At 58.4% G+C, this 24,815-nt stretch overlaps 1 protein-coding gene across 1 annotated transcript in view; it reads left to right on the plus strand.

Annotated features, from left to right (window-relative positions):
- The window catches only part of HYDIN (HYDIN axonemal central pair apparatus protein), an 86,638-nt gene that overhangs the window by 52,491 nt on the left and 9,332 nt on the right, over positions 1 to 24,815 (plus strand). The window contains exons 41-76 of the mRNA XM_078380547.1: positions 200 to 429; positions 854 to 991; positions 1,290 to 1,473; positions 1,807 to 1,948; positions 2,149 to 2,314; positions 2,613 to 3,263; positions 3,520 to 3,735; positions 4,187 to 4,380; positions 5,084 to 5,266; positions 6,416 to 6,535; positions 7,205 to 7,364; positions 7,502 to 7,674; positions 8,343 to 8,541; positions 8,702 to 8,801; positions 9,153 to 9,252; positions 10,456 to 10,624; positions 10,899 to 11,137; positions 11,588 to 11,714; positions 12,245 to 12,449; positions 13,267 to 13,502; positions 13,859 to 14,010; positions 14,155 to 14,344; positions 14,913 to 15,024; positions 15,555 to 15,791; positions 17,074 to 17,216; positions 17,790 to 18,008; positions 18,366 to 18,526; positions 19,437 to 19,561; positions 20,097 to 20,334; positions 20,663 to 20,875; positions 21,411 to 21,558; positions 21,992 to 22,157; positions 23,057 to 23,204; positions 23,637 to 23,844; positions 23,979 to 24,200; positions 24,557 to 24,726. Coding sequence (XP_078236673.1) covers positions 200 to 429; positions 854 to 991; positions 1,290 to 1,473; positions 1,807 to 1,948; positions 2,149 to 2,314; positions 2,613 to 3,263; positions 3,520 to 3,735; positions 4,187 to 4,380; positions 5,084 to 5,266; positions 6,416 to 6,535; positions 7,205 to 7,364; positions 7,502 to 7,674; positions 8,343 to 8,541; positions 8,702 to 8,801; positions 9,153 to 9,252; positions 10,456 to 10,624; positions 10,899 to 11,137; positions 11,588 to 11,714; positions 12,245 to 12,449; positions 13,267 to 13,502; positions 13,859 to 14,010; positions 14,155 to 14,344; positions 14,913 to 15,024; positions 15,555 to 15,791; positions 17,074 to 17,216; positions 17,790 to 18,008; positions 18,366 to 18,526; positions 19,437 to 19,561; positions 20,097 to 20,334; positions 20,663 to 20,875; positions 21,411 to 21,558; positions 21,992 to 22,157; positions 23,057 to 23,204; positions 23,637 to 23,844; positions 23,979 to 24,200; positions 24,557 to 24,726 — 6,784 coding nt within the window. The remainder of the gene's footprint in view (positions 1 to 199; positions 430 to 853; positions 992 to 1,289; positions 1,474 to 1,806; positions 1,949 to 2,148; positions 2,315 to 2,612; positions 3,264 to 3,519; positions 3,736 to 4,186; positions 4,381 to 5,083; positions 5,267 to 6,415; positions 6,536 to 7,204; positions 7,365 to 7,501; positions 7,675 to 8,342; positions 8,542 to 8,701; positions 8,802 to 9,152; positions 9,253 to 10,455; positions 10,625 to 10,898; positions 11,138 to 11,587; positions 11,715 to 12,244; positions 12,450 to 13,266; positions 13,503 to 13,858; positions 14,011 to 14,154; positions 14,345 to 14,912; positions 15,025 to 15,554; positions 15,792 to 17,073; positions 17,217 to 17,789; positions 18,009 to 18,365; positions 18,527 to 19,436; positions 19,562 to 20,096; positions 20,335 to 20,662; positions 20,876 to 21,410; positions 21,559 to 21,991; positions 22,158 to 23,056; positions 23,205 to 23,636; positions 23,845 to 23,978; positions 24,201 to 24,556; positions 24,727 to 24,815) is intronic.

The raw sequence follows: 24,815 nt of genomic DNA on the forward strand, positions 1-24,815 counted from the left end.
GTTTTTGGGGCAAGGTCTCCTCTTCTGAGGCAGGCGGATTCCAGGCCTTCTGGGGTCTGGAAAGCTCCCTGGGATACGCTACGATTCAAGTAGCTCGGAGGTGCCATTTGCTTCTGGCTCTCCTCCATTCTTTGCTCTTTCATGGAGGGCTCTTCCTTCCTTCCTTCCTTCTTTCCTTTCCTTTCCTTTCCTGGTGCAGGACCGGAAGGGCAGCCAGCCCTGTCTTTGGGCACCAGGCTGAGTGGTGAGGCTCTGGCCAAGCACACCTCCGATGGCAGCCAGCAGAGTTCGGAGTCCAAGATGGGGCCCGTCTCCACCCTCTCCAGGGGCTACCGGGGGAGCACCGCAGCCACGGCCAAGGGCAAATCTGAGGGCCACACCTCCCAGAGGCAGCAACAGCACCAGCTGTCTGATCTGCCTGGATCCCAGGCAAGAGAGAGAGAGAGAGAGGGAGAACACCGGTGGGAGTGCGGGTGGGGGGGAGGCACGGTGAGATCCCAGCGGGGAGGCAGGGGCTGCTCAAGAACCTTTCAAGATGGGAGAGCAGGAGAGCACAGGGGCCCCAAGAGGGACTCCACCACCATCCGGAGGCACAAGAAGCCCTCCGTGTGGAGCGGCAGCCCTAGAGACCCCCATCCCAAGCAGAGGATGGCCGTGGGGAGGAGGGGGAATGTTCCTCTCCACCCCTCGGCTCTCCCAAAGGCCCTCCCCTGTGTGTGTGTGCTCAGGAATGGGTGCTCCTGAGGAACGTGCTGGGAGTTGGAGAAAGAAGTGCTCAGGTGGAGAGGAGGGAGGGGGGCTGCCCCCACAGACAACGCCCCCCCTTCCCAATACACGCGCCCCTTATGTGCAGGTCCCCTCCAGCCCGATTCCCAGCGCTCCCGTCCAGCGGCGTCTCAGCCTCAGCGCCAGCGTGGCGGGAGAATACGGTCTGATGAGCTGCGTGCTGCCCGAGGAGCTCCTGGTGGAGATTCTTTCTGAGAGGATGCAGGTGAGAGAAGCCCGAAGGGGCCGACGGGCATGTCCTTGGGAGCCTTGGAGAGTCATTCTTTGGGGGCACCTGAGCCTCGGCCGGCCCTCCTGTTCTCCCCCCCGTTTCCCAGACTGGAGCCTCTTCTCGCCTCCTGCATGAAGGAATGGGGCAGGCACTCAGAGCCCATTTCCAGCCTCCTCTCCCTGCGGCTGCTGGGTGGGTGGGTGGAGGCAGAGGTAGTTGAGCTGGATGAGTGACGCTTGCCTTGACCTGGGGGGGGGTGTCCCTGCTTTTTCTCTCCCCTCCCCGGAAGCAGCTCAGCGACTGTTACCGCGGCATGGTGTTCGACGGGCTGGAGACCCTGTTTGCCCGCAGCCTGGTGTCGGCTCTTCTCTGCCTTCTCAAGGCCATCAACAACCGGCGCTACATCTACTTTGTGAACTTGTCCCAGGACTTTGCTGCCATGAAGGCCAGAGAGAAAAGCAAGCAGGAGGAGGCAGGTAACATGGGGGCGGGTTGGGGGGGCTGTGGAGGGGAGGAGAGTCCTTGCTCACACACACACACACACACACACCCAGAAAGTGCTCCTCGTTGCTTTCCTCTTCACCTTGGTCCATGGGGTGGGGCTAGGACCCCACCAAATGGGTGCCCCTTGGTGCCAACTTTGTGCCTCCCCCCTGCCCCCCGCCCCCCCGGTCCTCTGGGCATTCAGTTCTCCTTTTTTGCACAAAAGCCACAGAGAGAGGGAGGGCTGAGGCGGCAGGGGAGGGTGTCCTGGATGTGGCCCCAGGTGGGGCTCAAGTCTCTGTTTCCCTCCTCGGTTGGCGTGGCAGAGCGAGAGCAGCAGGAAGCCCTGGCGCGGGAGAAGGCCCGTCTCCAGGAGATGGACGAAGAGGAGTACGACGCCCTCACAGAAGACCAGAGAGTCCGGTTTGACAGCGAGCTGCTCCAGGCGGTCCGAGACCGGAAGCAGAGGTCAGGGAGCAGCTCCTCGGAAGGCTTTTGTGGGGGGGGGGGTTGGCCGGCTTGGCCCCTTGCCCTTGCCGACCATGTCCTGTCATGTGGGGTGGTGTCGACGCAGCCTCAGGGTTGGAAAGAAGGGAGCGACGTGTTGCGGGTGTTCTGCCCATTCCTTCGTCCACCTTGAGGAATTCCAGGGGTGGCCTGTTTTGAAGGGAGCAAGAGAAACTGGCTCGGGAGCTGGAAGAGAAGAAGCACCAGCAGGAACTGGAGCGCTTGCGAGAGGAAGAAGAGATGAAGAAGAAGTCCAAGCGGTACAAGAGGGAGGTGGCCAAAGAGAAGGAGGAGCCTGCGGGGAAGAAGGGCCCGCCGGCCAAGCAGGTCCGTGGCCCCCCCCAACCCCAAGCCCCCACCCCGGCTTTAAGCCAGCCGGGGACCTCAGGATGGATCTAGACCGCCAGGGAGTCTCCCCATGGGTGGGTGGGAAAGGCCAGGGTGGCTGTCGGAGGGCCCCGGCAACATGGGCAGCCACGGAAGCCTGTGGCTGGCGAGCTGGTCTTCTCTTCTGAGTCCTGGAGGTTGTCTTCCCTCGGGCAAGGTGGCAGTGGTTCACACGCACCCATCCAGCTTCAGGGCTGACCGCAGGATCCCTTTCTTTGCCTGGGCCCTCTCCTTCCAGAACGCTCCCGTGCCTGCCTTCAAGTCAGATGGGAAGCTGAATGAAGGCGTTGAGCGCAAGACGTCAGCCAAGGAGCGTCTCGAAGTGGGTACCAACGAGAAGGACGAGAAGAAGAAGAAGAATAGGACAGCCCTGCAGAATGGGCAGCCTGGGGCCGCCCCCGCCCCGGCCCCGGCCCCAGAAGAAGAGGAGGGCGAGAAGGAAGCGATGAGCGAGGCTGAGAAGGCCCTGGCGCAGCGATTCAAGCTCTATGAGGCCAGCCAGAAGGAGATCCCTCAGGTCCTGATGTTCTGGGACAGAGTCCAGCGGGTCCAGCTGCAGCCCCCCGGGTCGGAGGAAAAGCCGGAGGAGGTGGAGGACCAGCGGCAGGCTCCCTCGGGCCGCAAAGGCAGGAAGGACAGGGAGCGGCAGGAGCGGCTGGAGAAGGAGCGAGCGGAGAAGGAGCGGCTGGAGAAAGAGAAGGCGGAGCGGGAGCGCCTGGAGCGCCTGAAGGCCCTGGAAGAGAACCGGGCGGCCGAGCAGGAGGGGGGAGGCCGGGAAGGCATAGAGAAGGACCTTGGGGTCCCCTACCTGGAGTTCCAGGTGCTCAGTTCGGAGGACGCCAGTGGCAAGAGGATCCTGGAGAGCGGGAAGCTGCCGGACGTCGTCCAGGTGGGGGGGGCCTTGGCATTTGCACAGAGCCCGGGACAGGCTTGGCCTCCTGGGCTCCAGGGAGGGGGCTTTGCTCTTGGGGAGTCCGAGCAGCCCGAGGAGCGCCATGGGTCACCAAGGAGGACCGGGTGCTGCAAATCACTCGGAAGCCCTGGGATCGGCTTCCTGTGGTTCCCCAACGGAATGCGAGTAGCGGTGTGTTCTTGTTCTCTCTTTCTTTCCAAGGGCATTCATATCCCTTTGCCTCTCGCCGCAGATCCTGAATGGATTGGGTCTGGGCCCTTCGGGGCCACCCATCCCCCCAACGGCTTTTTTCTCCGTGATCCCGTACCCAGAGAAGCGGTCGGCCCCAGTCCCGGGAGAGGCTCTTAAGCACTTCACTTTCATTGTTCCCGAAGAACTGAATCCGGAGGAAGAGAAGAAGGAGAGCGAGGCCGTGGGAGAGGCCACGGCCATCATCCCTGCGGCCAAGGTAGAGCCCTCCTCTGGGACCGGACGGGCAGGGCAGGGCAGGAATGGGCATCTTGCCGTTTTGATGGACTCCTTAAAGAGCAGACAGTTGTGTATTTATGATATATATCGTGATACATATTAAGATTTTAAAAAGGACCAAGGCACCCCATGGTTTGGGTTGCAGCTATAACTTGAGGCTCCCTCATGCCAGAAGCAGGGAGGCAGAGCTGCCTGCTCAAGGTGGGAGAGGAGCCCCTCACCTGGACCAGGAGAACCTGCTTCTTGTTCAGGACTTGTGGGCACAGAGCATGGGCACTCCTGCCCACGAACAAAAGGTGCAATAAAGGTGCCCTCCGGAGGGCTGGATTGGATGATGCGCCCACGTGTGCCATTCCCTGGATCGCTTGCCATGCACACCGGGGTCTCTCTGACCCCCCCCCTCCTTCCTGTTTTTCTCCGTGGGACTGCAGGAGGAACAGATCACCCCAACGCGTGGCAGATCCCGGAGAGAAAAGGCTGAGCCAGCTCGGGAGACACCCAAGGAGAAGAAGGGCGCCGTGCGTGGCAAGAAGGCCGCTCCCCCAAGTCCAGGCACCATGACCACCCTGTCTGAGCTTGATCAGGGGGGGCTCGCTGGGGAATCCTCCAGTGAGAAACTGCAGAGGTGAGAAGCCAAAAAGCCCTCCCTCCCTCCCTCCCCCCAGGGCAAAAGACCTTCTGCTCGAGGGGGAGGGCCCCAGGGCTGGGATCCCACTGAGCTGTTCCTTGGGGTGCATCTCAGGGAGGGGGGGCTCCTGCCTGTGGCTGGCCAAGCAAGGAGGGTCCTGTGAAACCTGCTCTGCCCCAAAGGGGCCAGAGGCTCAGCATGAAGCGCACCCTGCTCTGAAGGCGGGCACTCTACTTAATACCAGATGGCCAGGATCCTGCTCATGTACAAGCGGCCACTCCCATTCCTGCTCAGTCTCAAGTGGTGGCAGTTTCTTGTGGCCATTGATGCAACTGCGCTTCACGCTGCTCTGATTCCACAGGAGGATTCCTGTCAATAATACGGGAGACCTGAATTCTCTGGCAAGACCCTTTTGCCTTTTCACGGCTTCTGTGTGAGTGGGTGTCGAAGTGTTTTTAAACTAGCTGTTTTCAACATGGTTCTGTTTAATTGCTTCTTGGTGTGATGTGCTTTTAATTGTGTGTTTGGTTGTCCCGTTTTTCAATCCGTTGTGAGCTGCCTTGTGTCCCTATGAAGGAGAAAGGCAGCCAAAAAAGTTCTAAATAAATAAGCAAATATAAATAAATAGACAAATAAGCACCTATGCATAGAAGTCCTGTCAGTGCTTTGAAGGAGACTCTTTGTGCTTCGCACCCCACAGGTTGAGCACCTTCCGCTGGACTGTCCCGGCTAACGGAGAGGTGACCATGCACCTCCATTTCTCCTCCACCACCACCGGTCTGTTTGATCAAGTCCTGAATTTTGAGATCCTGGGAACCCGGCGGCAGTATCAGGTCTACTGCAGGGGCACCTGCACCTACCCGGGCATCTGCCAGGATCCCACGTGAGTGCCCAGAAAAAGCGTCTGTGTGTGTGTGTGGCCTGAGGGGTCTTCTTGCCAAGGATTCAGAGCCAGCCTGAAAGATACACACGCACCTCGGGGGTTTCCCTTGGGAAGGAAGGCTTTGCAGGCCAGGGAAAGACATGTCCAAGGCCGAGGCCACCGGCTGAGATGGAAAGGACATGTTGGATGGAAGAAGACATGGTTGCTCCCCAAATACCTTTTGGGGGGAGCCCCTGACCTTGACCCAAGGCTGTTCTAGAGTAGGTTTGTTCTCCATCGAGGGCAAGGGCTCCCAGCCTTTGATGTTCTTGGACTGAAGCTCCCAGAAGCCTTCACCACACACAAGCTGGCCGGGGCTTCTGAGAGTGGTAGTCCAAGAACACCTGGGTGACCCAAGGCTGGGACCCCCTGGTCTAGGGGGGAAAGAGATTTGGTCTTCCTCTCCGACAGGAAGGCAGCAGTGGTCTTGACAAGGGATGTTTTCTGAGTCCCTTCCGGTTTGGCTTCAGCCTTCATCCAAAGCTGAGCTCACTCTCAGAGTCTTCCCTTTTCCATTTTGCTCTGTAGCCCTTCTGCTTTGGACCTCAAATTTATCTTCACATTCTCTTCAATTTGTTTCTTCCCCTGTGCTTTTAGACTTAAAAACATAGACAGATAGACAGACACACACACACACAGAGCGAGAGAGCAAGCAAAGAAACACCTCCCCCTTCCCCAATCCCAATCCTGGTGCCAGGAGTGGAGGGCGGGTGGAATCTGTGTTTCAGCCACAGAGAAAAATGAAACCAGAGAAAGAGATGCCTTCAGATTCCCGGAGGCTCTTGCAGTTCTCCAGGGAGAAAAGGGCTGTGCTCTTCCAGAGCGCTCCTGGAGGAATCAGGAGGCCAGGAAAACCTCCCCCCCCCCGAATCGGGTGGCCAGGGGAGGCCAGTGAAGGAGACACCCGGCACCAGGCTGGCTCGGTCTGCCCCGAGGACCCAGCTCACGAAGCCCCCTCCGCAGCCTCCCCCGCCTGGCTGTACCTGCCCCGTTGGCTGAGGAGGAGCTGAAAGGATTGCAGGGCAGTGGCTTGGAGCTCCAGGACAAGGGTTTTGCCTCGTGGGACTTTTCCCCCGCGGCTCCTTGTGCATCTCTGGTTCTCTGCTGCAGGGTCGTATTCGCTCACCGCAAGAAGAGCATTAAGCCTGATGAAATTGTCTTCAAGAAGTACATCATGAGCCTGGGGGTGTTCCACTTTGGCCCCTTGCTCTGTGGAAAATCCAGGGAAAAGTAAGTGCCTGTTGCCTGACAGGTAAAAGAGGGTGGGGGAGGAGGGACAAAATCCAGAGGCAAAGGTGGGGGAAGATGTTCTCTCCCACCCCCCCATGTGTTGCCTGAACATCATTCCACCGGGAGACCTCTCAAGGACACTGGATGCACAGGAAGGTGCTTGCAGGAAATGAACGGTTGGAACTCACTGCCAGACATCCTAACTCCAAGGCTAAGATGCCTTTGCATGACCTGGGAGCCTGAATTCCAGGGCTGGGCCTTATAACCTTTGGTCAAGAAAACCTTTGATGCTAAACTCATCCTCTTGTGGCCCAACCCTTGCCCAGAAATCCAGCAAGGCCTCCCTTTTTCATGCCAGACTTTTAGCCCGCAGCAGCTGTGGCTGTCGCTAATTTTGGGGGTTTGAAAAATGGTCAGTCTGAGAAAGGTCCTCCCTCTGACTTGGCCTGACCACACACAGCCACGTGTGAGGAGCTCTGTGGTGGCAACAGTCTTGCTCAGCCCCTCCAGCAAGCATGCTCAGCGCGGAGCCCAGGAAGCCTGGCCTCAGCCAGAGTGGGTGTGGGTGTGGGTGCAGGTGGGAGGAGAGCAGGGGCGCCTCTCTCTGGCAGAGGGTTGCTCTCTCTCGCCCGGTCATTCCCTGGCCGCGCTGGCCTCTTCCCATCCCAGGTACAAGGCTGCCCGTTCCCCCAACCACTTCGAGCGGATAACCATCTTGAATGACTCTCCTTTGGAAGCAGAAGTCCATTTCTTCTTCCAGCACGATTCCAAGGCGATCACATACCTCTTGGAGCCCCCCAGCCTGACGCTCAAGCCCAATGAGAAACAGGTGATGGCTGTGGGAGGGGATGGGGACCGGGGGGGACGGGGGACAGGGGGCCTGCCCTTGACAGGCCGGTTGCTGGAAGCCCTGCCCGCCTCCTGACTGCCTGCCTGCCTGCCTGCCTGCCTGCCTTGGCCTCTTAGGTGCTGACCGTCTGGGCCTATCCCACCGCCAGCGGGATATTTGAGGACAGCATCGTCTGCTGCATTAAGGAGAACCCGGAGCCTGTGACCTTCCGGATCTGCTGCCAGGGGGTTCGGCCGGAACTAGAGCTGGATCGCCGACAGCTGCATTTTGAGAAGCTGCTCCTGCACAGGTGGGTGGGGCCTCCGTCCTGTCCTGTCCTGCGCTGCTTGAGCCCTCCCTGCTGGCTTTGGCCTCCTTTTCAGCCTCTCGCATGCATCATTATCATCACTCTGGCAGGTTTATATGTCCGACACGGGGTGGTTGGGCACGCAGCGGCACTTGGTGGGAGCTTTCGGGTTCTGCGGCTCCCCAGCCTGTGGGGGCCAACATGTTTTAGGGCTAACCTTCCAGATTCCATGTGCTCCATGGCAGGCTGTCCCTTTTCTCCCCACTGACATCTTCCCTTTAAATCTGTCATGCTATGAGCCAGTTCGTCCTTCTTGGCCATGAGCCGCTCTCTTCCACCATCACCCCATCCTCTGGTGCCCTCTCCTGCTGTGAGTTGAATTAACAGAGCCTAGGTTGTTGTGATGCTGCCCTTTGCCCAGCTGAGGATCTGGAGGCTAACTGTGGGGCTCCATAAAGCTCAGCTGCGCAGAAGCACCCGAGAGTCCCATGGCAAGCAGTTGCTCTCCAGCCACTTCCTCTTGTGAGCTCCAGCCACCTTCCCCTGCCGCCTCCCCCCCCCCACCCCATAGCCTGTCCTCCTTTGGACAACACACAGCGAGTGACAAGCATGGCTCCTAAGAGGCGGAGCACCCACAAATGCTGCCGCTTCGGCCTCTCTTGTTTGCGCAGGAAGGAAACCAAATCTCTCTTCCTCAAGAACTTCACTCCGCTGCCGGTGGCGTGGCGGATCAGCGGCCTGGAGAACATTGGCGACGACTTCAGTCTGTCCGACGACATGGGCGTGATCGGGCCCTTCTCAGAGTACTGCCTGCTGGTGAATTTCAAGGCCACCAAGGCCCTGAACATTAAGAAGGCCATTCGGCTGGAGGTGAGGGGCGCTCCATCCCCAGCCACCGGAAGGGCTCCGCGAACAGAGTCCAGCCGCAAAAGCTGCTCCTTCAGAGGCAGGCAGGATCCCATTTGGTATTCTCAGCTACAGAAGAAAACAAACCCGGCTGGACTGAGGTGGCCCTCCTTGTCAATTTCAGGTTTCCGATTCAGAAAATGTTCTGGGGATTGTTCAGATTGAAAACATCCAAATTGTTGCCGAGGCCTATGACGTTGCCCTGGACATCAGCTTTCCCAAAGGTAGGTTAGATGCTTCCCAGCCAAGCTGCGAACTCCAGGGACTGCCAGGAGCTATAAAACGTGCTCCAGGATCCTTTTAGCTGCTCCCCTTGGATCCGGCGGGGGTCCTTCCTCACAGAGAGAGAGAGAGAGAGAGAGAGATTTCCTTCTGGCTTTCATGGCTGATGGAAATGAAGGTGGAGGGAATGTCATCCTGGCCCTTTGAAGTAGAGGGTTATGCGTAAGACAAAGGAGATTTTTGGAACAGGGACCCTGGCCGTTGCAGCTACTTGTAGGGGATTCTCAAAGGGCCGGGCATGCGATGGTCAGTGGGCCTTCGTGCCGCCTTCTCACTGTTTGTGGCCACTGCAGGTACAAATGGGTCTTTGGAGTTTGGGACCGTTCGGATCATGGATGAAGCCAAGCAGTGTTTGTCCTTGAAGAACAAAGGCAAATACGACATTGGTTACAGGTAAGCTCTGTCTGCTCTCAGGCCATCCTCCGCTCCGTCCCTTGTTAACGGCCTTGTTTTCACCTGCTGAGGATGCGGCCGGGCAACCTTCCCACCACACCTGAACACACACACGTCTTCAGATCATCCTGCGGCTGGTGTCTCTCTTTCCTTTACCGGTCCCTTGGTGAGAGGCAGTCCGGGAGATGTAGAAAAACAACCCAGCTCCTCCTGGTCCCTGGGAGGCCGATGGGTTTTGCTTGGCGCCGGCCTTCACGGAGGGCCGCCAGCTCCATCGGATGCATGCGTGTGGCTTCGTGTGTGGGAGGAGGTGGAAGTGGTTAAGCAACCACACGGTCACAGCATCCTTGAAAACTGGAACCCAGCTTGTGGTGTATCGTCAGTTTGGAACCAACAAGGCCAAGAAAGCACTTTGGCCTTGGTTAAATGTTGACCTTTAAAAAACAAACAGATGTGGCAAAAGTCAGGAGGGCTGCATAGACTGACCTGGGAAGGGAGAGGAGTGTCGGAATTAAAGAAGTCATTTCCACGGGGTGTTCTTAAACAGTGGCAACCCATCTGGCCCCAAAGGGCCGGCCTCTTGCTCGCATCTTATGTGGTTTTGTGTCAGGGTTGTACAGAGACACACTGGAGATGGTGACACAGACTTTGCCTGCAGGCTGCAGGAGCCCTGGACGGTGGAAGCCACTTGATCGGCTGCTTATCAATTTGCACGCAGCCCAAGGCCGCAGCGAGCTTTGCCCATTGGCACATCTTGAACACAGAGGGTCCTGCTTCCACCAAGGAGATTCTGGTCGGGGCCGATTGAAACCTGCCTCCCTCCTTCTTGGAGTGGCACGGGTTTTTAGGCCTTCTGCCGTGGGTTAGAACATCACGAGGGCTTGGCTTTTGAGGCAGAGCTATGCTGACATAAAACAAGCTGTCCCGGCAGAGCTTTTTGATCAGATGGTAGGGAGGTCCCTTCACAAAGGGATCCCCTCCCGTGGTTCTCATGGGCTCTAGTGCAGAGGGGCTCCATGGTTTCCCCTCCAGAGGCTTTGGACCCTCTCCCAGGAGACCCAACCGGTGGGGCTCAGCGCTAGGGATCCTGGGAATTCAAGTCCCAAACTCCCAACCCCCTTTTGGTTGAGAGCTGCCTCTCTAGTGCCTGCCTGCCTGCCGGATCATTTGGGCTGCTCTTGAGGAAATCCCTTTCCTTTCCAGCTTGGGCGTGGAAACCAGTGACCATGGGATGCCCAGTCTGAGCCCCTTCTTCTCCTTCCAGCCCCGAAAGGGGAACCTGGGTCCTAACGAACGCCCTACCCAAGTGCAGATTGTTTTCCGTGCAAAGAAGGAAGTGAGAATTGAGGACAAGCCCATTCTTCAGTGCAATGTAAGATGGCTGGCTGGAAATTCTGAGATGCCCTCAAAGTTGTCTCTCTGTGCGCGCGCGCGTGTCTGGATCCTGCAGCCAGACTTGGCGTGCGAGAGCAAATGTGTTGGTTTTTCACTTATAGCTCTTGTCTTTCTTTGAGAGGATCTGAGCGTCTCACCAGAGGGCTTGGAGCCTCCTGGCTCAGGGAAAACCTTTTCCTCCTTCATGATGAAGAAGAAGGACGCCGTAGAGTGAGTCCCCCTTTCAGCCTCCTCTCTTGGCCCCAATCCAGGTGATTGAGCCCAGCCTCTGCGAAGGCGGGGAGGTCATTGCCACCATCCCCATAAAAGTGTCCGCGCAGTCTGCCTACTCCAAGTACAGCATCAGCCCGCCCACCCTCGTCAACTTTGGGCCGCTGCTGAACGGCTCCCGGAAGACCAGTGCCTTCACCATCGAGAACAAGGGCATGCTTGACTTCAAGTTCGGCCTCTTCAAGCAAGTCCGGGATGTCATCATCCAACCCCGGAAGGGGTAAGCGGCCGAGGGCCTTCGTCTTCCCCTCTGAGAAAAGAAGGGCACCCGCGGGTGAAAAGAGCCAGGTTTTGTGCTCCGCGGCACTGCCAGGTGGGCTCCCGGGGAACAAAGGAGGTGCCCAGCTCCATGGGTGGTTTGGTGGGAGAAAGTTCCCCTGGCCATAAAGGGCAGAGAAGACCCTTTTCCACTTGGGGAAGAGCTCCCGATGAATCCTGAAGGTGAGCCCTTGCCACGGACGGCCAGTGCAGCCTGAGCTTTAGCTTCTGTGCGCGTGCAGCCCTTTACAGACATGCACTTCCGTGTGAATGGGCACAGGTTTGGAAGCTTGATGGGAGGGAAAAGGAGGGAGGGAAAAGAACCTTTTGGTTCTTCTGGCAAAGATGGACTCTAGGAATCTGCAGCCATGTGTGTGCACGTGTGTGCGTGCGTGTGTCTTCCTTCCTGCAGAAACTCCCACCTCAAGAGCTCCCGTTCCCGCGAGGCCGACCCGAGCCGGCCCTCCGGTCCCCAGGGCACAGGCAGGCAAAGCAAGCACGCCGAATCTCTGCAGAGGGATGTGAACCTTGTGGCTCAGGTGGGCAGGGCACCTCTTTGGCCCTCTTTGGCCCCCGTGGCCTTAGCCTTGGAGGCTGGGAACTCTCCCTTCGTTTTGATCACCCCACAGCAGCACCGCCCCAACATCGCCTCTGCTCACAGTTGCCAGGATGGCGACTCTTGCTCTCTCTCCATCTTTTCCTCCTCTCACTCCGTGGAAGACACCGGAGGCTTCCTGAGGGTCAAAGTGGGAAACCGCCCTCGGATGGGCCTAGTCAGAAAATCCGTGGCCTTCCTCTGGGTTTTCTATACATTCCTTGGGGCACAGGGTCATGTGAAACCGAGGGCCCTGCCTGTAGGAGGGTCTTGCCCAGGGCAGCTTCCCATGGGTTGCCCACTGCGTTTTTCTGCAGCCTCTCGGGGAAGCTGCCCCTACCCGCTGAACCTCCAGGGCTTCCCGGAGAGCTCTCGCGCAGAAGATCACGCCCGGTGGTGGAGCAAGATGGAAGCACGGCTTCGTTCTGGGCCAGCCCGAATGATGGCCAGGTCCTTCTCATCCTCTCCCTGCAGGCTCGCTTCTCCATGGGGATGTTCACCGTGTCCCCCGGATTTGGGACCGTTCCACCCGGAGGCCACCAAGCCATCACCGTGGAGTGCTTTGCAGACCAGGTTGGGAAGTGTGAGGAGTACTTGACCATTGAGATCCTGGACCGAGACCCTGAAGACAACCCCGGGGGCATTCAGTATGCGCTGGTGGCCGAGTCTTGCATCCCAGGTAGGTGGCTGCCCCAGGTAGGCACGCAGTGGGGGGGGGGGGAAGGGGTGTCCTGGCCATCATCCAGGGGAGTGGGCGCACCTTTCTCCCGGCAAAGAGAGCACACTCTGGTTTCAAGGCTCACTCTCCCTGCCCTTAGAGTAGGGAGAAAGAAGGCGGGGATGCGCCGGCAGGCCTCTGGGCGGCCCCCAGCCCCTCCAGCAAGGACTGCCGACTCCCAGCCGCTTAGCAAGTGGAACAGCAAAACGTTCGGATGCAACGAGACTGCCAAAATGAGGATAGTGGGGGGGGGGGGGGGGAGCTGCCAGGCGAGGACTTCTACGCGCGAGTCCCACCCATTGGTTCCACAAGCCAAGACAGTCCCTGGGCTTTGCCTCCTTGCCATCCCACAGGCCCCGGCCGGTGAACCGGAGGGTGCTGGGCAGAGGCAGGCCAGGTCCCGTGAGCCCGAGGCCCGCCTGTCCAGATGGCAGCTCAGCTACAAGCAAGGCCTGATGCCTCACCGTCCCCTTCCCCCACCGACAGGCAGCCTGCTGGCTCTAGCGTGCTGGCAGGCATCCTCCTTATCCATCGCCCTCCCCGGCATCTGAGGCCTGACTGCCCGTGGCAGTGACCGCTGGGCATGTGTGAGCCCTGGGGATCCCTTCGCCCTTTTCGGCAGCCCCATATTCCGGAGGTTGGAAGAGGGGCTGCCCTCCCTGGTGGGGGTTGGGGGTGGAGGACGCTCCCTGTGAAACTTCTGTTGCCAGACGGCAAGGGGCCAGATCCACTTGCCTTTCCTCCTCCTCCCTCTTTGGGGTCTCTCTCTCTCTCTCAGGCTTTGTGACTGACAACCCCGGGATCATATTCGAGGAGCATCGGATCTGCTGCAGCAGCAGCCTCAGCCAGGTGCTGAAGAGCGACGGCTGCGAGGGCGTGTATGTGGTCGATGAGAACCGGTTCATCTTCAACAATGTCCTGGTCGGGCACCAGGCGGCGGCCCGTTTCAAGATCTGCAACGTCGGCCGAATCCCCTGCGATGTCCTTCTGGCCACAAAGCCCATCTCTGCCAAGGTGAGGGAAAGGGGGGGGAGGAATGACCCTGCCTCGTGACTTCTGCCTTGTCCCTGCAAGGGGGAATCCCCGAGCAACCCTGAGGCCCAGCCCCACAGAAAATGCTGGCTGTGGCCCTTCCTGCATCGGCTTCCCATGGAGGGCTTGGGGAGCTACCCGGGTCGTCCTGAAAAGGCCGGCCTCTCTCCCCCCCGAGTTCCTCCAGGCCGATGAAGCCCAAGGTGGCCCTGGCAGTTCAAGGCCGTCCGGCCGACTGGGCACCGAGACAGGAAATGGGGTGGGTGGGTAGAGGCTGCCCTGCGTCCTGCACGGGAGCAAATCTCTGCGCCTGACCGCCTGCGTGGATGTCTCTGCAGACCTCGGTCCGAGCCAGCGACGTCTTTGAGGTGCACCCGGTGCGGATGTCCGTGGCCAGTCATTCACACGCCTTTGCGACGCTCACCTTCTCCCCGCAGAGTCTGCAGAGTTACCAGTGCCTTTTTGAGGTTTCGGTGGATGCCATGCCCAGGTCCTTCAGTCATGGCAGGCAAAGAGGGAGGGAGGGAGGGAGGGAGGGAGAGAGAGAGAGCCCACCTTTCAGATGGTCTTTTGAGACGGGACACACGGGCCAATGTTTTTCCTTTCTTTCTTTTTCCATTCTTCTTCCTTCCAGTGTGGCTGCCAAATCAAAAAACCTGTCCTTTGAGGTCACGGGAGAGGGCAACCTGCCCCGCATCACCATTGTGCGGCCCGTCCTTCACAATAAGAAAGGGCACCCCCTCCTCCTCTACAGGCGGATCCTCTTGGGCCACACAGAGACCCTCCCCTTGGTCCTCAGGAACAGTGGCACCATACGGGTGCAGGTGGGAGACTGTGTGGGGGGAGAGGTGGGCGTGGGGGGCACTGCCTTGGCATGGGACAGCTGGTGACAGAGAGCGACGTGGTGGTTGAGTGTGGCTTTGGGTGTGTGTATGTGTGTGTGGAGTAGGAATCCTCCAGAGACATGCCCATGCCCGAGTCATCCACAGCAAGGGGGCAGCTGGGACCGAGCGCCATGGGCATCCTGGGTCTGGGGTGGGGGAAGCCACGCGCTTCTTCTCCGGTGGGCCGGTTAGGAGTCCTGCCTTCTCCCTGGTCCAGCCCGAGGCTGCTCTGGGCCAGGAGAGATGCAACGGAGGAAGGGGGGGCCTGGAGTGAGGCAGCTGCTGGGGGAAGCCTTGGATTATCAAGGCTTGGATGATCTCTGCAGGACATCCAGAGGGGAGTGTGGCTCTATCATTCCGTAAGAAGAGAAGTCATGGGTTGACAACACCGTAGGGCTATTGAGCCTTTGGAGGGGCAATGGCTGGGCAAGGAGGCATTTATTTGGCAGGGTTCCGAGCTGCCCTCTGGATCAGGCATGCTCTTTTACACACACACCCCTCTCTATAGCTCTACCTGGACATGTCTGACGAGTATGGCGCCTTCAGTCTGAAGCCCAGGCCCACCACCCAGTGCACCTATGTGTCTACTCATAGCGAGGAGGGCGACTCCAGCGAGGGAGGTAAATGCCAGGCCTCTGCTCCAGCCGGGGTGCAGCGTCTCCTGGGTGGGGAGGGGTTTGGGGAATGGGGTGCCGGGCCACCAAAGGTCTCCCCAGCTATATTGGCACTCTCATGCGTGGCTGCAGGAGATCCTGCCGGAGGCTTTCTTGGGCAAAAAGCCTCGGTGCTCCTTGAAAGGAAAACCGCTGGCCACCTTCGTCCATGCTCTGAATGAATGGACTGCTGCTGTGGGCCCCCGATGAGGCTTCCTTTAACACCATAGTTTAAACATTTGCAATTGGCATGAATTCATTTGGTGAATTTAGAATTGTGGCTTTAGACATTTGCTGTGTTAGAAATGTGTACTTTCTATTGGAACTGCTAGAGCCACTCTGGGCAATCAAGAGGAAATGCAGGGAGTAAACCGAATAAACCTCCATCGCTGCTGACCTTCCCAGGGCTTCAAAGTGAGGGGCTGTGCAGGGGAAGGGAGTCTTTCTGAACCTCGAATGCCTGCGTCTTTTTTTCTCTCCTTGGTGCCTCTGATCAGTCAGGAAACCCCACACCGCCTCTCTGACCCTACGCAGCGGGGAATCGGCCGAGTTTGAGGTGGTTTTCCAACCCAGCCTGGCCCAGCGCCTGGAAGGGCAGATCCGCCTCTCCATTGTGGACAACCAGTACGAGGAGACCAGCATCCAGATGGTAGGGGAGGGTTACCAGGAGGATGTCACCCTCGACCACATCCACAGCTTGGCGGCCGACGGAGAAGGGGAGAGCACAGGAGAGGGTCGGTCTCATATGTCTGGCTAGACCTGGGCGGAGGGGCTGGGGCCGGGGCCGGGAGGGTCCTTTGCCTTGCCTGAAACACCCTGTGGGTTTGGGAGGAGATTGGGAAGACTGGAGGGATCCGCTTGGCTGGGAGAGACACAGAGGGAAGGGGAGCATCCATGGCGGGAATCAGAGGGCGGGAAGTCTGGTTCCCTCTTGATCAGAACCTTTTAAGTCAGTGCCATCTCTCTTACCTCTCCCCGTGAGCAGTCCTTCCTGGAGATGTTCCTTCGCCTGTGAGAAAGGTCTGCACCGGTCTTTGGCTCCCTTGTTTTCTTGGGAGGAAGGGTTACCCGGGTTAAATGTGAGCAAGGAGATGGATGGCAAGTCCTGGCAAGAGCGGGAAACAGAACTGCTTACTCACTTAAATATTTGTTTATTTATTTTGTCATTGTTGTTTTTATTCCCATGATGTTACTTTGATGTTGCTCTCTCAGCTGCCCAGAGTAATGGCTCTGACACAAGCTGGGCGGGAGAGAAAGGCCAACCAACCCAGTGACAACCCCACCACACATACCTTTCTCCTTGGCCAGGGGCTTGGCTGGGGCTGCGCGGCCTGGGGAGGGCAGAGCCCATGGAGTCGACAAAACCCCTTCCCTGCCTTTCCTCACAGCCTTCATCGGGGGGGGGGGGGGATGACTTTCCTTTTTTTAAAAAAAATTGGTTAAAAAAGGAAGTGGCATATTGAAAGCAAGGCATCCATCTCATACTGCATTAGAATTTTCCCACCTCCATTAAGGATTTTTTTAAAAATAGATGAAAATAGATGAGGGGGTTTCTCCACCCTCCTGTTGAACGCCACAACCCACCTTGTGTGCCACAGGGTTGTCATCTTGGACAAGCTCCATTGGAGTTCAAACTAGCCCTCTGCAGAGGCTGCACAATGGGATAATGAGGAGTACTTCCGATCGTGCCAAAAAACCAGAAGCTCCCCCCCCCCGCCGGTGCTGTGCCAGAAAAGAGCGGGTCTGCTCTTAAAGGGTCCGGGTGGGTCCATCTAAGTGGAAACGCTTGTGGATAGCTTGGTTTGGTTCAGACCACGCCGTCCCAGCCACAGTCCCATCCCCAAGAGAGGTACCTGGCCAGGCCTTTGGGGCAAGAGGGGGCAGCAGCATAAAACAAGGCCTGCGTCCGCACCAAGGAAGGTCTGAGGGGAAGGAGTGTCTCGGAGCGGCAGCCCTCGGCTTCCCCTTGGCCACGGGCTCAGCGTGCCTTGCCTTGCCTTGCCTGCTCTGTTGCAGCCGCCAGGAGGGACTGCATCCGGTTTGGGGACTGCCACGTCCAGGAGCCCTACCAGGCAACATTCACGATAACCAACCACAGCAAGACGGACGCCGTGAGATTCGAATGGCCGGCTCTGAATCCCTTTCTCTTTTCCCCTCAGGTAGGCCGAGGGGATGCGGCACCGCCTCCCTCTGGCCCTTTGCCCCCTGAGGTCCCTGCACGGATCCTAAAAGCCCAGTTTTAACACCAAGGGCAGGTGGAAGGCAATGGCTTTGGCTCCCTGTCAGAAGTTCAAAGGCGTAGAACCAGCCCGACGTCTCCTGCTAGGGAGCGCTAGGTCAGGGAAGCCACTTCAGAGAAAGGCTGGCCTCTCTGGGGGAGGGGGGAGCCCCCCCCAACAGCATCCCTGCCGAAGAGCTGGCATCCAGAGATTCTGAGCCCAAGCTGTGGGGGGCTGGTTGACCCACAGCAACACCGTCACCTGTGCTCGGAAGCAGTTTGGAAAGGGGCGTAGCTGGCTCAGCACCAGTCACCTGGCCTAACACGAACTGCAGGTCCTGAGCCTGTCAAGGACAGCCCCGGGTAGGGTCAGTTACAGTAGTCTAGCCAAAACGTATCTAGGAGCAGGATTGTCCATAAGACCGGTTCCCAGGTGGCTTTTTGGCTTGGCTGTCCCCCCACCTCCCGGGATTCTCTGTTTCCCCTGCTTGACGCTCACTGCTCCCACCGCCAGGTTGGCCATCTCCACGCCGGGTGCACCAAGAACATCGTGCTGACCTTAAAGTCTAGCACCCCCATCACCCTCCAAGAACAGCTGCTCAAGTGCAAAGTGTCCAAGATTGCCTTCCAACAGCCTGCCGAGCAGGTGCCCGACTGGGACGACCGGCTGCACACCGTCAAGTGGGTGGAGGTCTCCAGAAGCGCAACAGCCCCTCGCCCAGCCAGGAAGAAGGTAAACAAGAGGGAAGCGAGGGTGGGCTCAGCCCCCCCCCACCTGCCCCTGGCTCTCCCACAGGCATCCCTCTGAGTGAGCTCGGGGTCTGCATCCTGGACGGGGAAACATGGACCCCGAGCTCAACAGAGCATTTGCTGTGCTGGGGAAACGGCACAGACCTTGGGAGGCACAACATCCCTGGGTGAGTCCTCCCTGACCCTGGCCCTCCCTCTGCGGAGCTGAGGCAAACGCCAGAGGCCCTGAGGTGGCTGGGGGCGCTCAGGCTGGCTTCTGTAGCAGGAGGCGGTGGTTCTGCCCCTGAGCCCGGAAAGGGTCCTCTGGGAGTTGCCGCCTGGTGTGTTCCTCTCCATGCAGGTGATAGAGACCGACCCGGAACCCACTCACCTGGTGGTGGAAGACGGTGGCCGAGAGCTGGAGCTCCGGGTGAGCGCCACGGTGGACTACGCCCAGTGCCAGATGGAGGTGGACAGCGTGCACTTCAAGGAGACCCTGCTGTTCCAGACCAGGGTGTTTGCGTGAGTAGCAAAGAGGCAGGATCGTGTTCAGAGGCCGCACGTTATCTCTGCGCCCCCTTTTCCTTGGAGACGAACGCTCCGAGGGATGCGCGCTCAGAGGAAACCTCAAACACAGGCGAGTGCCTTTTCCCTCCCCGTGGGGTGAGCCCAGATCCCCCACCCCACCCTATCATGACACTGCAGGGGGACCACGGCTCACTCAGACCTTTCGCTCTGCTCTTGTCATGTCCCATGCCTCCTTGGTTTTTATTTCCCTAAAATATCATTTTAACCCATCAAAAACTCACGTGGTGCCTTGTTTTTAAACAATGGAATGAATAGTCAAAGTGCTGCGAAAGGGCTCTGATGTCACACCTAGTAGCCAATCAGTGCTGTGCACAGCTGGATTCTGAGGCAAACTCTCAAAACAAGTATATTCATTTAAAATATTTTAACCCCACCTTTCTCCTTAAAAGGCCTCAAGGCAGCTTATATCATTAAAGACAATATTTGAAGCTAAAAACAGCAAGTATATAAATACTTAGAAGGATTAAAAAAAAAACCCACACTGAAAAACCGTAAACAAAAGCAACACCAAAAGACACTCAAAGCAGGAAGGCGCAACCAGCATCCATCGAAACGCCCCTCTCTGGCAGGCAGGCAGTCGCTCAGGGAACGTGTTGGCCTGAAGAGAAAGGACAGCACTGAGACGAGGCCGGCCTGGCCTCCTGTGGGAGGGAGTTCCAGAGTCTGGGAGCAGCTGCAGAGAAGGAAGCCCCCCCCCCTCTCTCATTTCTCTGGAGCTGCATTTGACAGTTCCATCATAAGGGGATGCACTGTGTCCTCCTCTTGTGTAAATGTGAAGGCATCCAACTCTGGTCAAAACAAAGCTTTATTTTAGGGCATTTTCTCTGACTTGTTTTGCCATTAGAGTGGAGCTGTCCAACACAGGGAATGTGCAACTGGAATACACCTGGAAGGTGATGATGGAAGACAGCGGGAGGGCTGTCAACTTCGCCGCTGAGCCCTTGACATCAAGCGCAGAAGGTGCAACAGGTGGGACCTGGGGCGGTGTCTCTCTCGGGGCTTTCTCTGCACCCCCCAACGCCCCTGCCCTTAGGATTTTGAGGGTCCGTCTTTCCTGCACGTGTTCTTTTCTCAGACCAGTCCTTTCCGCTGGTGATGTGCCATCAGCCTCTGTCTGTGGTGGGCTGGCCTCTCCCGTCGTCTCTGCCATTTCTGAGCTGTTCACATGTTTGCTCTAGATGCTTTGGAGTGTGTTGTGGACGAACACAGCAGCAGCAGCAGCTCAGCCTCCTAGGAGGAAACCGTCAATGCCTCACTGTAGGGGTGATGGGAAGGAGGAGAGCCTTGCTCCCAACCTAAGCACGGCGTCACCAGCCTGGCCAGCCACCTCCCTGCCCCCCACCACCATCGGAGGGAGGTGGCTGGCCAGCCTGTGTTTGCACCAAGAACCCAGAGGTGGTGCCAGGCAGGCCACGTTTCTCCCAGCAGGCGGCTGTTTGATGTAGGGACCGAAGAGTGGGCTCAGCTGCTCCCGGTATCCCGACTTGCTCTTCCTCTCCTGCAGGGGAGGTTCCCTCGGGGACCTCGGCCACGTCCCTGAAGCCCCATTCCAGCCGGCCCCTGAGCCAGACCGGGAGCGCCCTGGAGAGTTCCTCGTCCTACATGTTCCCGCCGGTCGCCACTCGGCCTCCGTTCTTCCTGGAGCCCAGCAGTGGCGCCCTCCCTCCCGGGAAGTCCCAGTCGCTCCAGGTGAAGTTCTCTCCCCAGGAAGTGGGAGACTTTGAGGGCCGCCTGCTCTGCAGGTAAGGAGAGAAGGGGCCATTGTAGGGCGCGAGGGCCTCCTGGATCCAGGGGGGGGGGCTCCCCTTGGCTCAGAGACCTTCTTGCAGCACCCGCCTGCCCCAGGGTGGGTCTCGGGAGACTGCCCTTCCACGGGACAGCCCCTTTCAGTGAGGGGAGGGCCACGTGTGCCCCCCTCAGTCCTCCGTGGGGAGGGGCAGCCTGGCACCCTGCCGCCTCCTGGGCTGCCAGCAGGGAGGTTCGGGAACCAGGCAAGCGGTGAGGCCGGTGGGTGGGGCGAAAACGAAGGGCGACCCACACCCGCCCTCGGCTTGGCTTGTTCCTTCTCAGCGTCCCTAACCTGAAGCCGGGCGAGGAAGGCCCCGTCGTCGCTGTGAAAGGGAAGAGCCTCTTGCCTTATTGCCACTTTGAGCTGGAAGACTCCGATTACATTACAGCAAACAGACGCAGCCCAGACCTGCGAGGGCCTGGCGGGAAGGGCCTGGATCCCAACACCAAAGTGATTGAGTTTTCCTCCGTGGGGGTGCGCGTCCGAAACACCAAGTGAGCCCCGTGCAGAGTCCTTGGATTGGGGCTGGGGAGGGGCTCCCGGCTCGAGTCTGTCGAGGATGGCGTCCCTTTCGGGGGGTGCGTTCCCTGTCTGCCAGCCAAGGGACCAGCATTCTTGCGGGTTAAAGCTGGGAGGGCAGTGGGACTCCTTCCCTACCAGCTGGATCCTGCACAAGTTACATTATGAGCCATGAGACTCAGAGAATGCAGTCGCCTGTAACAAGTCACTTTTCAGAGTGGGAACCCAGTTATTATTATTATTATTATTATTACGGGGGGGGCAGAATATTTTCTGGATATTCTTAACATGCCTCTTTGCGGGGGCCCCAGGTGCAGTGGAAACCCAGAGTCGTAGAGGTGGAGGGATGGGGGAGAACCCCAATCCTTCCTCTCCCCCCCATCCCCCAGCTGTTGTTGTTAAAATGCAACCGGCTGGTTCTGGAAAGGGCATCGAGGGAACATCTGCTGGCAGTGTGTATGTGTGTGTGTGTGTGTGTTCCTGATACCACTTTTTCTTTGCGATGAGTAGGAGCTTTGCCATCATGAACCCCACCAACGCCCCCTACTCATTCCAGTGGGCCTGTGAGCAGCAGCAGCAGAAGGAGGAGGGCCAGGAGCACCCTGCCTTCGTCTGCTGTACGGAGCGGGGCCAGCTCCGGCCGGAGAAAAGGCTGGAGGTGAGCGGGCAGAGGAGGGAGAGGCTGGCCAGAGCCGCGGGCTCTTCTCTCTCCAGGATCTCGAGGGCTTGCGTGGCACGGCTGGGGCTGGAGGCTTGTGCCTCCTTTCCCGTGACCCAGGCTGTGACCCCGAGTCGAGCCGGCGGCGCCCTTGGCTAGGGCAGAGGCATCGCTGGGTTTTCACAAGGTGCAAAAGGGCAGCAGATTTAGGTTGTTCCTCGTGGTCGGGGCTTGGGCCCTTGTCTCCTTGGTCTGCCGAAACAAGTCGGCCAGCTTAGGGGCGTGGATACCCTGGGGCGGGTCTGGCTGGGGAGACCCAATGGCTACTCAGCCTCGGAGCCCCCGGGCCCCCAGGGCTGAGTCTACTCAGCCAGGGGCTCTCGGAGGCCTTTCCACCCCCGACCCTGTGTTCTGCTTGCCTTTCCACCTGTAGGTCATCTTTGAATTCATCCCACAGCATGTGGGCATCACAGAATCCTTTTGGACCTTCACCATTCCCGAGGTGGAGCTTTCTGTCCCCTTCCTCCTGGTGGGCCATGCCACTGATCCGAACATCTCCCTGGACCGATCGCACTTGAATTTCCACGCACTTTTGGTTGGTAAGGAGGACCACAGCTGGCCAGCCGCCCGCAGGGACAGAGGCATGTTTTTCCTTTTGGAAGAGGAGGCCACGTCACGGAGTGCGGCGGGGGCTGCACCTTAGAGGTCTTGGCCCTTTCCAGCCAGGGCGAGAGCACCCTGACCCTCCCTCCCTCCCGAGGAGGCTCCAGGCGGCTGCTGGCCTCCCTGCTGGGAGAACAGGCAGTCGTGTTGTCTGCCCGGGCCACGGGCTGTCCCTATCCCGTGGGGGGGGGGCTCCCTTGGCCTGTTGATGCCATGTTTGTGTGACTGTCACTTCCCACCGAGAGTCCTAACAGGGCTGCTTGGCTCTTCCACACGCACAAGATCACCACTTTTTTCCCCTTGTGTTCTTAGCCAGGCCAAAAGGGGAGAGGGCAGAAACAGTGGCCCAGAAAGTCAAAGGGGAGGGTCCAGCAGGGCTCATGGGGCAGCCAGGATGGCCACCGACCCGGCAGCTCTGGACACCTGCTGGGCTGGTGGACCCGGAAGTACCGGGAAATCTACTGCTTGGGCTCCGCAGGCAGAGGAGGTTTGGGCAGGAGGCGAAGGGGGCAAAGCAGACGGATGCGGGTGCCCTGGTGGACCTCTGAGCCACCTTGCAATGCTGTAGGGCTGGATCAAAGCCACGGCCACTCGTAGCTCAGCTCTTGGGGTTTGGCCCCGGCTTCCTTGTGGGCACAGCTAGGCCTCCTACTTGGTGGGGGCGCCTTGTTGGGACCCAGCTGGTGTTCTCAGAGGAGGCTTTGGCTTCCCACTTCTCTCCGCATTTCTCTCTTGTTTGGTCTTAGGGGGCAAAACAGAAGAGAATTTGTGGGAAAATCTCTCTGGAAAGCATACCTGACATAAGACCTTCCCTCTCTCTCTCTCTCTCTCTCAGGACATGAGGCTCGTGACGTTTTTGAGATTATCAACAGTGAGAAGGAGGCCTACAGTTTTTCTTTCCGAGACAGTTCCCGTTTTTCAGAGGGCTGGACCAACAGCCTGAGACTGGAGCCCATGGAAGGCTCAGTCCCCCCTCATTCCAGGTAACGAAGGCCAAGCACGCTCAGCCTTGGGATCAAGCATCCAACAATACTCCCACTTTTCCAGAGTTTTCCCCACAGAGGTGCTGATTGTTTGAAAACACATTTTGCCTGAAAGGGTCTTGTTCCCTAGAGCCCTTGACAGCATCAGCAGAGAGATTTCTCTTGGGGGGGGGGCATCCATTTTTCCTTGTTTACATTCTGCATTGCACGGAGGGAGAAGTGCTGGCTACCTGATTCTGATCGTGTTTGCTCTCTCCCCTCTCCATCGTAGGTCTGTGCAGACCCCTTTCTCCCAAAAGTCCCACAGGGATCAAACCTCAGAAAATGTTGAGACTACCTGGTGCCTACCAGGATGCACTTGGGGCACCAGGGAGAAGTGCCGGGTTTTCTCAGTCCTGTGAGACCCAACCAACCAGCGTGTTTTCTCCCCAGGCTTCCTGTCACCGTCTACTGCAAGCCAACCCTGGAAGGGGAAATCAACTTCAACTTGGTCTGTGACGTCAAGAGGAAGAGCCAGCCCCTCTGCTTGAACGTCAAAGCCACCGGCCACACCCTGGACGTCTCAGTGAGGTGCGAGCAAAGCAATGGCTCGGTGACGGAGTTGAGTCCGGGCCAGCCAAACCAGGTGCACTTCCGAGAGGTGAGAGAGGCGGAGGGATGCATGGCCCTGGCCGGGGCTGGGAGGGTGGCCCCCATGGTGTCGGCCCCGGGCGGCACTCACGCAGCGCTCCTCCTCCTCCTCCTCCTCCTCCTCCTCCTCTCTGCTTTGGACAGATGCAAGTGAACGATTATGCCCAGTGTCGCTTCTATATTCTGAACACCGGCAAGTTCAACTGCCCCTTTTCCTGGGAGTTCCACAACACCAAAGCCGTGCAGCGCTATTTTGTCATCTCTCCAAACAAGGGGGTGGTGGAACCAGGGGAGAGGGTGGAGGTCACGCTGTCCTTCCACCCACTGAAGATGTGCAGCTTAAAAGGTGCTGAGCTCCAACTCCAGGTAAGCACAGAGGTTGGCCGCGTCTTTGTCTTACTCTTGCCCACTGTGTTCTATACGGATTGTGGTGTCATCCAGGCCATTTTTGTGTGTGTGGTGCCCCATTCTGGGTCTCTACCTCCTTACCTACGATTTCAAAATCTTCATAATCTGTTACACCAGATGGAACAACTCAGCTGTGGTGGCGGCAGCATAAGAGGCCACAACTCCTTCCTGCAGCCTAACAACAGCTGCCAGCGAGCAGAAAATCACGACACTCGTGCCAAAGAAAGGCCCAGAAGCAGAGGAGTGATGCGGGGCAGCCACGGGCTGGTGGCTCTCCGCCGGTCTGACCGAGCCGCCTCTTCCTGTGCTTGCAGATCATCCAGGGCCCCACGTTCACTTGCGCCCTTCGAGGCTCGGTCTCGGCCCCCAGCCTCCACTTCTCTTTCACCCAAGTGGACTTTGGGAGCAGCTTCATCTATCAGGCTGGGATGCCGATCCCAAGACGAACTCTCACTGTCACAAATAAGGATGACAAGGAGACCAGGTAGGTTCGGAGCCCGGCCAGGGGCCAGCCTGGCAGTCACAGACGCCCCAGCAGAAACCCAGGGACGCCTTCAGAAGGACGGCGAGGGT

The sequence above is a fragment of the Pogona vitticeps genome, chromosome 10 (assembly GCF_051106095.1).
Source record: "Pogona vitticeps strain Pit_001003342236 chromosome 10, PviZW2.1, whole genome shotgun sequence".
In the NCBI taxonomy this organism is placed as follows: domain Eukaryota; kingdom Metazoa; phylum Chordata; class Lepidosauria; order Squamata; family Agamidae; genus Pogona; species Pogona vitticeps.